This window comes from Aptenodytes patagonicus, chromosome 7 (assembly GCF_965638725.1).
Source record: "Aptenodytes patagonicus chromosome 7, bAptPat1.pri.cur, whole genome shotgun sequence".
NCBI lineage: Eukaryota > Metazoa > Chordata > Aves > Sphenisciformes > Spheniscidae > Aptenodytes > Aptenodytes patagonicus.
In genome coordinates, this window is record NC_134955.1 from 22,564,678 (window position 1) to 22,577,787 (window position 13,110).

General features: G+C 38.7%; 1 protein-coding gene across 3 annotated transcripts in view; it reads left to right on the plus strand.

Annotated features, from left to right (window-relative positions):
* The first annotated feature begins 6,006 nt into the window (after nt 1-6,006).
* EHF (ETS homologous factor) overlaps nt 6,007-13,110 on the plus strand; it is a 30,944-nt gene continuing 23,840 nt past the window's right edge. For 2 of the 3 annotated variants that reach the window (XM_076344330.1, XM_076344334.1), the window contains exons 1-2: nt 6,007-6,105; nt 7,203-7,242. In XM_076344330.1, the coding sequence (XP_076200445.1) occupies nt 7,222-7,242 (21 nt within the window). In that variant the 5' untranslated portion in view covers nt 6,007-6,105; nt 7,203-7,221. The remainder of the gene's footprint in view (nt 6,106-7,202; nt 7,243-13,110) is intronic. The other variant, XM_076344333.1, reaches the window with a different exon arrangement.

Here is a 13,110-nt window from a genome sequence, read left to right on the forward strand (position 1 = left end):
TAGTTTTATGTTCTCAAAAATCAAAGGTTCTGTTTTGCTTTGGTCCTAGCAGCATCAAGGTGTTTGCTAAGAGATTCAGACCACAGAAAAGACCCATTAGGTCATTTTGCCCTGCCTGTTGTTTTACACCGACTATTGCATAGTTGTGAAGCTTTTTCTCTGAGAGATCATTGTATAGTCAGTATAGCTTCATAATAAATTTTTTGACTCTTGGAAAGGCAAGATACACAATTTTATTAAAAAATGTTGTTAGATCTACATTGTCAAAACCTTACAGAAATCCATGCAACTGCATCAGTTCATAGGGGCAGAAAATAGTCTTATAAATAGTTTCTTACCAATTGGTCCTGTTAACTCCTTACAAATTTTTCACATTTTTCTTTCAAATGAGAAGCAAAACATAAATGGTGCTGCACTGTATTTAATGGTCTCCTCAGTGCTACATATCTTTTTATTTGCCACAGACATTATTTATTAATATTAATCTCTCTCTCCCCATTTCTCATATGAGTTTACTCCCAACAGTTTGAGCAACAATGGAAGATCTTGCACAAAGGAGTGGCTGGATGCCACTGCACTGTTACATTGAGTTGGTTTGACCTGCACACTGAGGAGACCAAAAAAATCCACATAATTAATAATAAGCTTATATTCTCTCTAGGATTTGCATTTTATTTTCTTTTTAGTGTTTGTGTAAGCAATTGATGTTTGCCCTGCTGGTTCATTGTAGCCCTTTGTTACCCTTATCTTTTCCATGGAAAACTTAACTTGTTATTTATAATACTATTTGGTTTCTACCCTGTCCCCATTCTATTTCTCAGTGCAGGTGTCCATGGTTTTTTTCCATGAATCACTCTCTTAGATCATGGACAGTTTTGCAGTGATCCTTGCAAGGATTTTTGCATATTATTTTCCTGCAAGTCCTTAAATTAACAGATGCACACTGGATTTTGCTTGTTCTTTACCTTTAGATTGCCATGATAAGAGAAACTACTGTGATGTTTCCAAGAAAACGTCCATCCCTTAAGCTGCAATGTGTGGAAAGGGGACCAAAGGGTCAAGATAGGAGCAGGACAAGTGGTGCTTAGGTGGTACTTTCTGGCTGGCAGCTGGCTTTGCTGGGGAAGGAATGAGGGGGGGCTCGTTTTTCTCCCTTTGTTCATCAGGTTGTCCAGTATCCCTTCTGAGGCATATCTGGATTTGCAGGACATCTCATTTTCATCAGGAGAGCATACAGAACCAAACGGCTTTATTACTCAATTACTTCCAGTTCATCAGTTCCAGTTTACAGCAAGTTAGGGTCTGTCTGACGACTGGGATGTGTATGAAGAAGATGAACAAATATTAACATACATAGCTGTATTGGTTTAGAAATTGAATCCTCATAGAATTTTATGCAAAGGTGATAGTCTTTTGTGACCATTGCCTAGCTCCTCATCATTACTACCTTTACTTATAATTTATCCAAACAGTGACCAACAGAGCTATAATGGGCTTTTGCTTGAGGCTGAATACATTTGGAAAAATCCAGACAAAATGTTTAAGTTATTTTCTAGACTGATGCCAGCATTTGTTCATTTAAAAAAAAAAAATAATCAATTTTTTCCTCTTTTCTGGGAGAAAAGGAATCTGATTTACAGAACTGCTAAGTGCTAAGATCTGAAATAGAAGTGAATGGGAGCTGTGCTTTCACTACTTTACATAACTATAGAATACTAAGTGCTTTAAATACATGGTGCTTAGGCATCTCAGAATGGATACCTTGAGTTATTAAACACCTTTATCTTGATGTTTTTAGGATTCCCCATTAAAATAGGGATAATAAATTATTACCTTCTCACCTCAGTAAGGAAGCATAAAGATAAATAAATGTTTTGGTATTAATACTGTAATATTACTGCTAATGAATTAATATAATGTAATACTCTAATGTACACCTATTAAATGTTTGTTTACATTATAAATAAATGTGTTACTATAATACCTTAAATACCATGAGGATGAACACTATGAGAAAAGTCATGAGGAAATGAATAGAAGTTTTTAGAGCACATTTGATTCATGTGCAGCAAACACAGCTCAAGGCCACTCCCTGAATGCATAGTATTGGCTAGCTTCTCTTTGAAGGAGTACCATCTTGTCTGTGTCTTCAGTACAGTACCTCCTAACATGTCACAATGTTAATAATGTTCTTCTAGTTCTGTTTCTTGTGTATGGTTTCTAGCTTTTGAATAAGTGATGTGCAAAGATAGGTATTTCAGCATTGGGTATCCCGGGGGTTAAGCCCACGAATGAAACCTTTAGATCTCCTGTACAGACCTATGCTAGTTGTACTGAGAGTAGCTGCTGGGCCAAATGGGGGACTCACTGGAAAATTTGCCTTTTCAGGATGGTGGATGCACAGGAATAGCCTTCCCTGCTGGGAAAACCCCATGAAGCCAGGAAGTGGAGAATGCTTTGTGCAGAAGGAAGCTGCAGGGAATGCAACTCTTCATCATGGAATCCATTATGTGGACTATGATTTTCAATGAGCTTTAAACTGGCTAATTTTGGTTGGATTTTATTTGGAATGGTAAATAGCACACCCTTAACTTAACAGCCTGTTGTAAACAGTCCTTGCTGCACACACAAATATTCCTGAGCTTTCCAAAGAAAAGGCAGGAATATTTTTTACTATGAATACAAAACCCAGCATTTTTTCCCCTGTCTTTTTTAATTTGTCAGAAAAACATACACTATTATGGATGACAATTATTCAAAATTTTGTTGCAAAGCAAATGCCCACGATGGAAAATTTCAATTTAGCTAAACAGCTAAGGGCTAGAACTTAACAAACTGTAAAGAAAAAAAATTACAAGGTCTTGCAAGTCTAAGTAATGGGCAACCTTAGTAATAGGTGGTGCTTGCCTATAACATTGTACACAGTATTGAAATAGCATCAGTTCTGCTCCTTCTGGCTTCTCTAGTGATGCTTTTACAGAAAGTGTATTCTTTTACAGCAAACTTTATGAATGAATTCTGATTTTGCTACAACAGAATGAAGGCAGGAACATCATACCCTGAGTTCTCTGCTTGGCATGTCTAACCTACATATCAGCCTATTACACTCTCCTTTTGATATTCCACTAGAATTTAACAAATGAATCAGAGATTAATAATAATGGAAAAGTAAAAATTACCATACATTTGTTCTCTGTTTTCATCAGGTGTCAGACACTACAGTAACAGACGCCAACTTAAGAATCTAGACAGATTTAGATAATTTCCTCGATGCTTGATGGCTATAATTAAATTAATTCTAGGAATCTGCACTGTCACTTCTGCTATGAATGTGGCCTCCTAGCTCCTAATTATAGAGGTTTTCATGTTTTCTCTGCCACCTAGAATTGTGGGGGGACCAAAATCATGTTAATTTTGTGGCTGCAGTGCTGGAGAAGGATATGCAGAGGGAAAGGTCTGCCTGTCTCCGAAAACCACCTGTAATCCTCTCTGTGCTGAACAATATGTAAGTGTCAATAAGCATACTTGGGAGCATGGGGGCAGCATAGCTGGCCAGGCAGGGCAGTAAATTTAACGAGCCACCACCCTGTGTGGCACCCTGCCTTTGAAAATAGCACACTACTAAATAATGTATGCTGGTGTGCCGGCTAAGTTAGCCTCACCTTGCCCAGACCTGTTGGTACAATGTGCGTTTTTGTCTGTCTGGAAGTATTCTGGGTTTTAGCAACCAGAACTGTCTCTGCCCTTGGGAGCTGAGACAGAAAAGGCTTACAGCCACACAAATAGAAAGTGACATACCAGTCTAAGTACCATATTTGAACCAAATTTCTGCTGCTTTTGCTGGTGTCCTTTCTAGCAGTAGGAAAAGTCTGATTTCCCTTGCTATGTTGAGATCCAGTGGTCACATCCTCCTGTTGTGCTTCTGCATCATATGGATGAGATGTATTTCAGTGTGACTCTTTAATCTCCCATGTTTAGCTCAGTGGGACAATGTAAGAGGTTGAAGATGTCCTTCCTGGGAAGGGAAGTGCTCTTTATTGCTTTTTCATTCTTTGCTTACTTCTTAGCTTTTTCCTGTTCTCCTGCTCTGGATTGATCATTCATGCTGATATGATGATAAGACATTATTTTGATGATGAAAGCTTTAACATAAATACTCACCAAGACATGAACTGGTATGCAAATACTTAGACTCGGTGACATGAATGCTTAGAGAAATCTTATAGGTACTAGACCTGCTTACAAAAACTCCAAACAGTTGCCTAGCTATTTTCAGTGACATCCTTAACCCTTGGTATTGTAACTATGAGACAATACTGCTCTCCAAGATGGACATTTACAGCCTTCCTTCTTCCTCAAGGACAACTTTCTTTGATAGGTGAGAATCAAGGTGAGCAGCCATGGAATTTGACTATAACCTGGGTGGAAAAATGATGGGATCTTCCCAAGCAACACTTGTACACAGGTGCACCTTATCTGTGTGAACAAAAGCAACTCAGGTTTTAATGTAATTAGTGTTAGTGTGGATGATAGGAACAAAGGTGACATTCCTTGAGTCTGAGATCCACTATTTATCTTGACATCAGGTTCAGCATAAATAACATGTATGAAATGTTTCCCCTACACTGACAATGAGCCTTGATTAATAATTAATAGTATGTTTGGATGTTGAAGGACAATTCATTCCTTGTGCTTGGTAAATCTAGCACTGAGAATGCTTGTCAGCATCTGTCGGGAGGGAGATTTATGATGAGCCCTGGAACCAAAAGTGAACAAAGGCTGGAAAATTCACTTCACAGAGACCACTGAATAGTCACTGTATAACAATATTCAGCACTTCTTGTGTTTTATGCATACAAATTAATGAAACCTCAGAACCTTCCTGTTACTACTTTTTCAGCTCTTTTCATGTTAGATGCCTTTTCTGATTAGTGAAATGAGAGACAGATGAGGGTTCATATTTTCGTTTAGGCACCTCGTTTCCTGTTCAGGTTCATGGTTGCAAGCTGGAGGGGTAACTCACACATGGTCAAGGAAAACTTTGGACTCACAACTCTTAGAACTCTCCTGCAAGCACAGATCTTCTGTGAGGAAACAGCCTTTCGTTGCTCTTCACCCCAGTTGACAGCTGAACTGATGACTGGATTAGTGAAAGGCCTCTAATGCAATGCCCAGGCCATGGCTCAGAGGAACAAGAAAAAATATTTTGCCTGACTTCCATGGGCTGTGGAGCAGGTGCCTTAAGAAAACTTTTAGCTTTCCCCTACTGATCTTAACCTTCAGAATTAAAAAGGTTAAAAGCAGAGAAATGGAAAACTGAGCACTCATCTGCTGATTTTCTGCCCTGCTAACCTGCATGTAGCTGAGCTTTTATACTCAACCCCATATACACATACGGCGACGATTTTTTTTCCTCATTTTGTTTTTACTTTCTCTCAGATACCCAGAGAAGCTGGAAGACCAAAAGACTCCCCTTTCTGCAGACTCATGCATTTCACAGGATGCTCAAGGTATGAAAAGAAAGAATTGAGCCCATGATATTGGCTCACCCAGTCCACCTCCCTGCCAGCACAGGGTTATTCCATATCGTGCATCTCCTAATGTTATTTCCAGACTAATTTTAATTTAGGACATTACTGCTTTTTACTTCTCCTCATTCTAATTATAATCTCCCTATCTACCTGAAATAACCTCCATTAAAAAAAAAGGGATGGTCTTAAAAAAACAACTACAAAGAAATCAATCCCTCATCCATTACCAGGTTTTTCTTTTGTTCTGGAGCCACGCGTGTAACCCGGTTAGACCTGTTCTCTTTGAATACTGAAGACTGAGCTGGCCTTATGCAAATGTTCACAACCTCATCTTGGTTGTTGTCGTTGCAGACCCAATCAAATGAACAGGAAGTGACCTAAGGAATTTCCCTATTGGCTGCCTGAGTGTTCAGCAAAATGTTTTAAAATTAATATCACATCCATTTATCTTCACTCCTGGGAGTCTTTAGGAGGCATAATCTAGTACGTGTGTTTACCCAACCTACTGTTCTGTAGACAGTTTTCCCATTGCCTCAGTTAAGGATTTCCACTCCAGAATCTGCAGCTAAATGAGGTAAGGTGTATGGGGTATTTTTTTTTTTTTTAATATACTTCCTTTAAATTAATACCAGTGAAAATTAAAAAAAAAAAAAAGAGAAGAAATATCTACTGGACTTATGCCCACCCTACCAAGCCCCTCCCTTACCACTTTGGAACAGCAGCTAAACTCATTTGATCAAAAGGCTTTTTAATGTTACAATAAAGACTTCTGTTTTCCTATTTTGAACTTCTATCTTCCTTCTGTTTAAATATTTCTGTTGTGTTTATGTTTGATTGGGGCCAGATCTGCTGCCTTTACTTACCCAGAATGTCATTGACTTTGAATTGAGCCAGTGGCTTCGTCAGGATTACTTAAAGTTTCCTGAGGATCCTTTTTATTATGATGTATCTAATAATATTCTGGGTCCTAAATCTGCTGCTTTTGTACACAGAGTGGTCATCTTTTCAGTAAGGCAAAGGGCGAGAAAGTGAACCTTCTCAATACCATTGAGAGTGCTGATGTTGCAGAACTGGGAGACACTTTACAATGACAGCGTTTCTGTTGCTTTTAGTGATGAGGATGTTGATGGTGATTGTGCTGATAACAAAAAAATCCTAAAGTACATTTATAATTTGGCATGGTTTTATCCTCAAGGCAATTTCTTGGCAGTTCCTGTGGTGAGGGGGGTTCTGCCGATCTTAGTCCCTTCTAAGCTAAAGCACCACACAGAACCCAGCTCAAGCACTGGATAGGTAAATACAGTGTGAGTAGAGGCCTGCAGTGTCTTTGCCTGTTTAATTTTTTTCTCTTCCAATAGTAATTTTATTTGAATAGAACCAGAATTGGCCCCTTAAGGTATAGACACAGCTGTTTAAGTAATGGTAGAAGTGAATGTAAAGAAAAAGTTGTTAAAAGTCTATGTTGATTTTGTAAAATACATGTAATGGGCTTAGTGATAAATGTTTGCATTTCACTGCATGAGACATTTTAGGAACATACTCTTGTGTATATGGTTATAAAGTTATTGAATTTCATCAGTAATGTGCTTTTGGATTACTTCATCTAAAAATATGATATGTCACCTTTGCTTCTAAAGTACTTCCAACTATCCTTTTTTTCCTATTCTTTAGACAATGAAACCAGTTCATAATGACAGAAATGAACCTTGAGGTAAAAGTTTCATTTAGTGATTTTATTTGTACTTTTGTCACATGGGACTGTGTTAAATATACCTATCTTGCACCAGTATTTCCTGTAATTTGCGAAAACTTTAGTGGAATTAAAAAATGCACTCCTTTAAGTTTTGTTTTGATAGCAAATTTGTGAGTAGCAGTTTAAGCCAGTTTTCTGACATCTGTTTTGCACTGTAGAAAATACCAGAGCTGGAAAATATAGCAGTTTTATATTTAATGCAAATGCAGAAATGAAAGAAAACAGTTGCAATTAAAACTAGAAAAACAACAGGATTAAGGTGTTTCACCAACAAATATCACAATTAATGACAGTTTAATTCCTGGCCCTTACATTTTTCAAAACCAGAAGTGATTGTTGCGATAACAACATAGGACTTCCGAGAATTTTTCAGCGTTTAATTGCGTGACTTGAAGTAGAGCTTATCTTCTAGAAAACTTCGAATCTTGAAAAAAAAAATCCAGAAGTCCAACAATGCGAAATTCACCAGAACTTTTTTATGTGCCTCAGCAATTAAATACCATTCCTATAAAAATATTTTATCTCATTTTCAGGCTGATGTGGTCTAGCTTCAACATTCAGCCACCTGATTTTGTTGTCTTTTGATGGTTAGTGTGAAGTTCCCCTGGGTGGAAAATTTCTGTTCCTTCTGTAGGTAGCTGGGGACAAGTCTTTCCTTAGCCTAGTCTTTGATAATTGTGGAGTCCAAGCTCCATAGGCTATTCCCTCTCATGGAAAAAATTACACTACAGTGAAAACTTCTAGGACCTCAACCTGTTCCACTGTAAGCTTTTCCATCCTTTAATCACTTCAATGGTCCCCTCTATTTTTTCAAAATCTTCTGTGAAATTTGGATGTCAGGACTGGACACAGGCTGTAGGAACAGCAGTGCCAAACACAAAGGTAATATGAGTCAACATACTGAGAGTTCAGGGTCAGGTGTTTATAAAGTGTGCCCAAGGCTTTCTTAGAGTCATCGTCCTCCAGACCCCCTTTTCGCCTTCAAGCATTGGTCCTACATGTTCAGATGAGGTTATCATTAGTAGAGTTGATGTTGTTTGCTTGCATTTTTTTTTATTTGTTTCTAGTCCTAGTGTCATTTGTAAAGCCTGTAGGTATGGTAAAGAAGTGTATTTTTCCCAAGTCATAGTAGTAAAGGATCTCGTATCAGACCACAATAATGCTTTGTTTGCCCCTGCCCAAATTAGGTAGCCCTTCACAGCAATGTATAGGGTGACAACAATACATATTACCCCCAATCATGGTGAGATCAGGTAATAGAACGTGGTCTGTTTAACATGGGATATTATTACCCTCTTGTCACCTGAGAGAATACGCTGTGGTATTGCCATAGTAATTTCATATTACTTCAGATATTCTCAGGGTATTGTGAGTTTTCAGCAGTCATGGAAACAGACAATAGGACAGTTGGACAAAGTCAAAATTAAATCATTTGGCTCCCACTGAACTTCCTTTTTTTTTTTTCATTCCCAATGAATTTTATTGTTAACATCAGTATTTGTTCTGTCTGGGAGGTGCAAGGTAACAAATTGCCATGGAGAGAGATCAAACTAGAAAGGAAAAATCATCCAGAGACACAGATGAACAGAGATTAGAGAGGAAAAAGGAGGATATCTGTAGGTGTGTCTGTGTCCAGACGGGACTGACATGTTAGCCTCTTGCCTGTCCCACTGTAATTTGCACCAAAAAAACCCCTCTGAGGATGAAATTCTACACCTGCTGAAGAAGTGAATATTTATGTACAATTCTCACAGAAGAGGATTAATGATTTTATTGCCTCAGTGAACTCAGAGAACTGTCCATAAGCCATAACACATTTCCAGAATCACCTCTTACCTTCCCTCCCTTGTTCACCCCTTACATGCTCTTTATAAACATGTCTAACTTAGTCTCAGGACCAAACCATTCAGTCTTCTCCCAGGCAAACTTTCCACTGACTGGAGTGTAACCTGGATCTATTCTGTGGAGTCTACAGTTATGTGCTTTCTGTTGCTGTTTACTTGCTTAGATTCAATTCCCACACAAGTGTCCGAGCTCTTTCTGCAATACGATGAATACCATCTCTGTGAACTGGAGCGATGACCTACTGCATGGAGAGACAGGTTGGAAAGCAGGTGCTAAAGGACAGACCTGTCTGGCTTAAAAATTGGTCAGTGCGCTGAGACCAAGATACAGATAGAGATGAATGACCCCTTCTTATTCTAATGGTAATGTGACCACCCTCCATAGGTTTTTCTGTGGTCTTGCAGTGCTCTCTTTCTCATCAGCCTTTCTACAGTTGTAAAGTAGGTGTTCTTATTGAGGACTAGGCGTTCCAGCAGCAAGCAGCACATAAAAAGAAAAGGGTCACAAGCTTAATTGTCAGTTGTCATTGCTAATGACACATGATGTTAGGATGCGGTAGAACCAAATATAAAGGCTTTGCTGTACATGAGGAAATGAACAGAAATGCTAAAGATTTTTGTAGCTTGCATAGTTTGTGATGTTTAGTGAAGTAAAGTCTCTGCCCAGTCTCACAGCTTAGTTACTATTGAACTTTCAAGCATAAACTCATGGAGTTTTCTTCCAAATACTAAGTGCCTTGTGAGCACCAGTGAAGTCCGACGCCATCTTCAGCAAAGTGCTCTGGCTTCAGCTGCTCAGCCAGCCTAGTGCGCAAGGGTGCTTCAAGATCTCTAACCACAAATACCTGCTTCTCTTTCTCCCTGTCCCTGCCTTCAGCACACTCTGCAGCTTACATGTATTTTGGCCCCTGATGAACTAAGGATTTATTTCAGTAAGTTTTCAAGAAAAGAAACTTACAGAGTTGGTAAGGGTGAAATTCATAAGTAACACGGGTGATAAAAAGGATAAGCAAAGAAGGGTTTGTTCACACAGCTGGTATATGGAAAAGTAAGGATTAATTTGGTTTCTGTGGAAGTCATCAGAAGTCTTTCTTAGTATGAGAGCTGCTTTGAGCTCTACTGGGCATGCAGCTTGCACCAAATCCCTCACTGAATGCCTAAAATACTTGGGACATTTGTTGGTCATTGGTCTATAGACGGGTGAGAATGAGTAAACATGGAGTCATGTAGCCAGTGGAACAATCAACTGGCATTTGGCATTTTGCATGTCTCCTTCTGAGGAAGAGCCGTCACAGGCTCTCTTTCCAAAAGCTGACATTGCATGTGATTATCATTACCTATTCCTCTGCTGATCTTGTGAAATATGCTCCACAGGAAAGAGTATGAGAACTAGTAGACAAAACAGCTAGCTGGGGCTGGATAATCACTGGTTATAGACCAATAAGATGGGGCAATAAAAGAGAATTGCTTTGCAGTGGTGAAAAGAAAGTCATTCTACTTAAAGGATCTGCAAACATGTAGAATAAAATAAGAGTTCCTGCCTATTATGACGGAAGGATACAGACATAAACACTTGAGATATTTCCTCAGCTCCCAATCAGATGTAGCCAGAATAGTCTCCTGAAACCCTACAAGACTGTAAGGGTTAAGGAACTATATGTAAAAATATACTCTATTGTCCAAATTACTAGTGCCATCATCAGAAGAATTGTTTTTGCTTTTTAAAACTGCTCTGGGTTTTCTTTCATCTAGCAGTGAGCAGGTAACTAATTTATATTGCTATATAATTAATGAACCTGTGAAAAACTGCCCAAGATGCTATGGTCAGGAATCAGACTAAGTCCATGATATAATGATTACCCCCAAAACTTTATTAATGATTTTTACTGAAACATATAATTATTGTTACACAACAGTTTAGAAGCTTGCATCTTGATGATGCACTTTCAAAGTACGCTTGGTTAAGCAATTGTCTCACAGATTGGCATGGCTATGGAGGGACTTTATCAGGGAGTCAAATTCTGACACATTCAAGGGTGCTGTTCTCATCTTTTTTGCAGTGGGACCTAACACACTACTCACACAAAACAGACTTTACTTGTAATATTCCCAGGCAGCTGCCCTGACAGAAGATGAAAAAGTTTTAGAAGACTGAATTAATAGGTGATTAGATGAGTAAGATATCCTTACTTATCAAAAGTGGGATGTACAAAATGAAATAGATATAGTTTTTCCTTCATTTAATGACTTGTAGATATCCTTACCCTCCCTAAGACTTTTTTTTGATGGAGCTGTAATACATTGTAAGAACAGGTAGCAACTTCTCTTCCTTCTTTAAAAATCTCAAATGAGTAAATGTATTTGGATGATAGTCAAATTGTAGTCAATCCAGTAAATTTTTCTTAGTCTGCCTGTAGCCACACCCAATAGGAATATAGTCACACAAACATACTGCACTAAGTACACGCACATGCATATCCCTTATCTCCTGCACAGGCTTTCTTGCTTTACTTTTTAAAATAGGAATTAAAATATTTTCCCCAATTTCAAACAATTTTGTTTGCTAATCTGAATAACTCCTTCATTTAATCCTTTAAAATGCAAAGCTATTTGTATTTGGTATATATGTGTATTTTGTCAGTAGGTATAAATGACTGACAAGAGTTGTCCTGCAGCAAGCAAGGGGCTGCTCATACCAGAAGGCCTAGTCCGAGCTGTCTGCAACTTCCACACCTGCTGGTTTTGCCCTGTGCTGCAGTAGTTTTTCTCGCAGGAATACATGCATGGCCTGAGAGCTGGTGTGCCCAGGGCTGCCCTTCCCCAAACCCTGGACTATGAGCAGCAGGCCTGCAGCTCTAGCACCAGCCAGGCTCTTCTATACTAGTGTTGATATAATAGAGGGATGCACAGACTCAAAGGTATTAACATAATCAGTGCTACTATACGTGTGAAAAGCTAACAGAGCTTTGGGTCATTTAGAACCAAGGTATCAGCCTGCCTTATGCTATGACACATCTTCAATATTAAAAATCTTATGAAGATTTAATCATTAAAGATAAAAAGAAAAGAAGAAAAAACTCCCCAGCACCTGAAAATAGCTGTTATAAGGACCTCTGTTAACACTCCCTTCCTAGAGCAATGTTAAAGTTGGTATAATTCACATGGTAATAAAACTCCTTTTGAAGAAAATAGTTGTTTGAAATAGTCCGGAAATATTTTTATTGGTTTTGTTGGTGGAACCTGTTCCAGTTACCTTAAGGACAAAGTGAGATACATACCTGTACAGGGGAGCAAAAAGAACTGAGGGAAACAAGCTTTTTTCCCTCTTTCTGACTTCTCCATCCTCCATCCTAGAGATCAGCCACAAACTCCTCAGCTGCTGTAAGACCTGGCACTCTTGTACCACAGATAGCTAATTGAAGATGATGTTTTTGTCTATTTTACTGGTTACAGGCTTATGGTGGTGTTTGAAAGAAGCTTCCTTGGCCAGGACAGCCAGTCTGATTAAGTAGAAGGCAAAAAAAAAAAGGAAAAAAAAAATGAAACAAAAACTAAAAAAAGAGGAACAAACGAAATAAGGAGGAAGAGAAGGAACAGCAGCAATAAGTGAAAGAGGAGAAAGAGGATCACAGACTTCACATCCTAGGTAGTGTTTGAGACAGTCAAATCTGGTAGTCCGCAGAGGCTGCATTTCAGGATTACTGTGGTGAGGCTCTGCAGGGGGTTCCCTAGTGACCATGTGCACAACAGCCATGTTAGGCAAGTTTATTGCTTCCAGCCCAGCTGCTCTGTGGTGACATCACTGCCTGTTTGCAGTCATATCTTGGTTTGGTATTTGACATTTTCTGTCTTTTTATGAACAATTCTACATAACAGGCTGAGTTGCACTTTTGTTACTTGGACAACTTGAATATAGGTTTTTACATGTCAGTTGATTGGGATGGGGATCCTCCCTCTCTGTTGCCAGGGAACTTACTTTTTA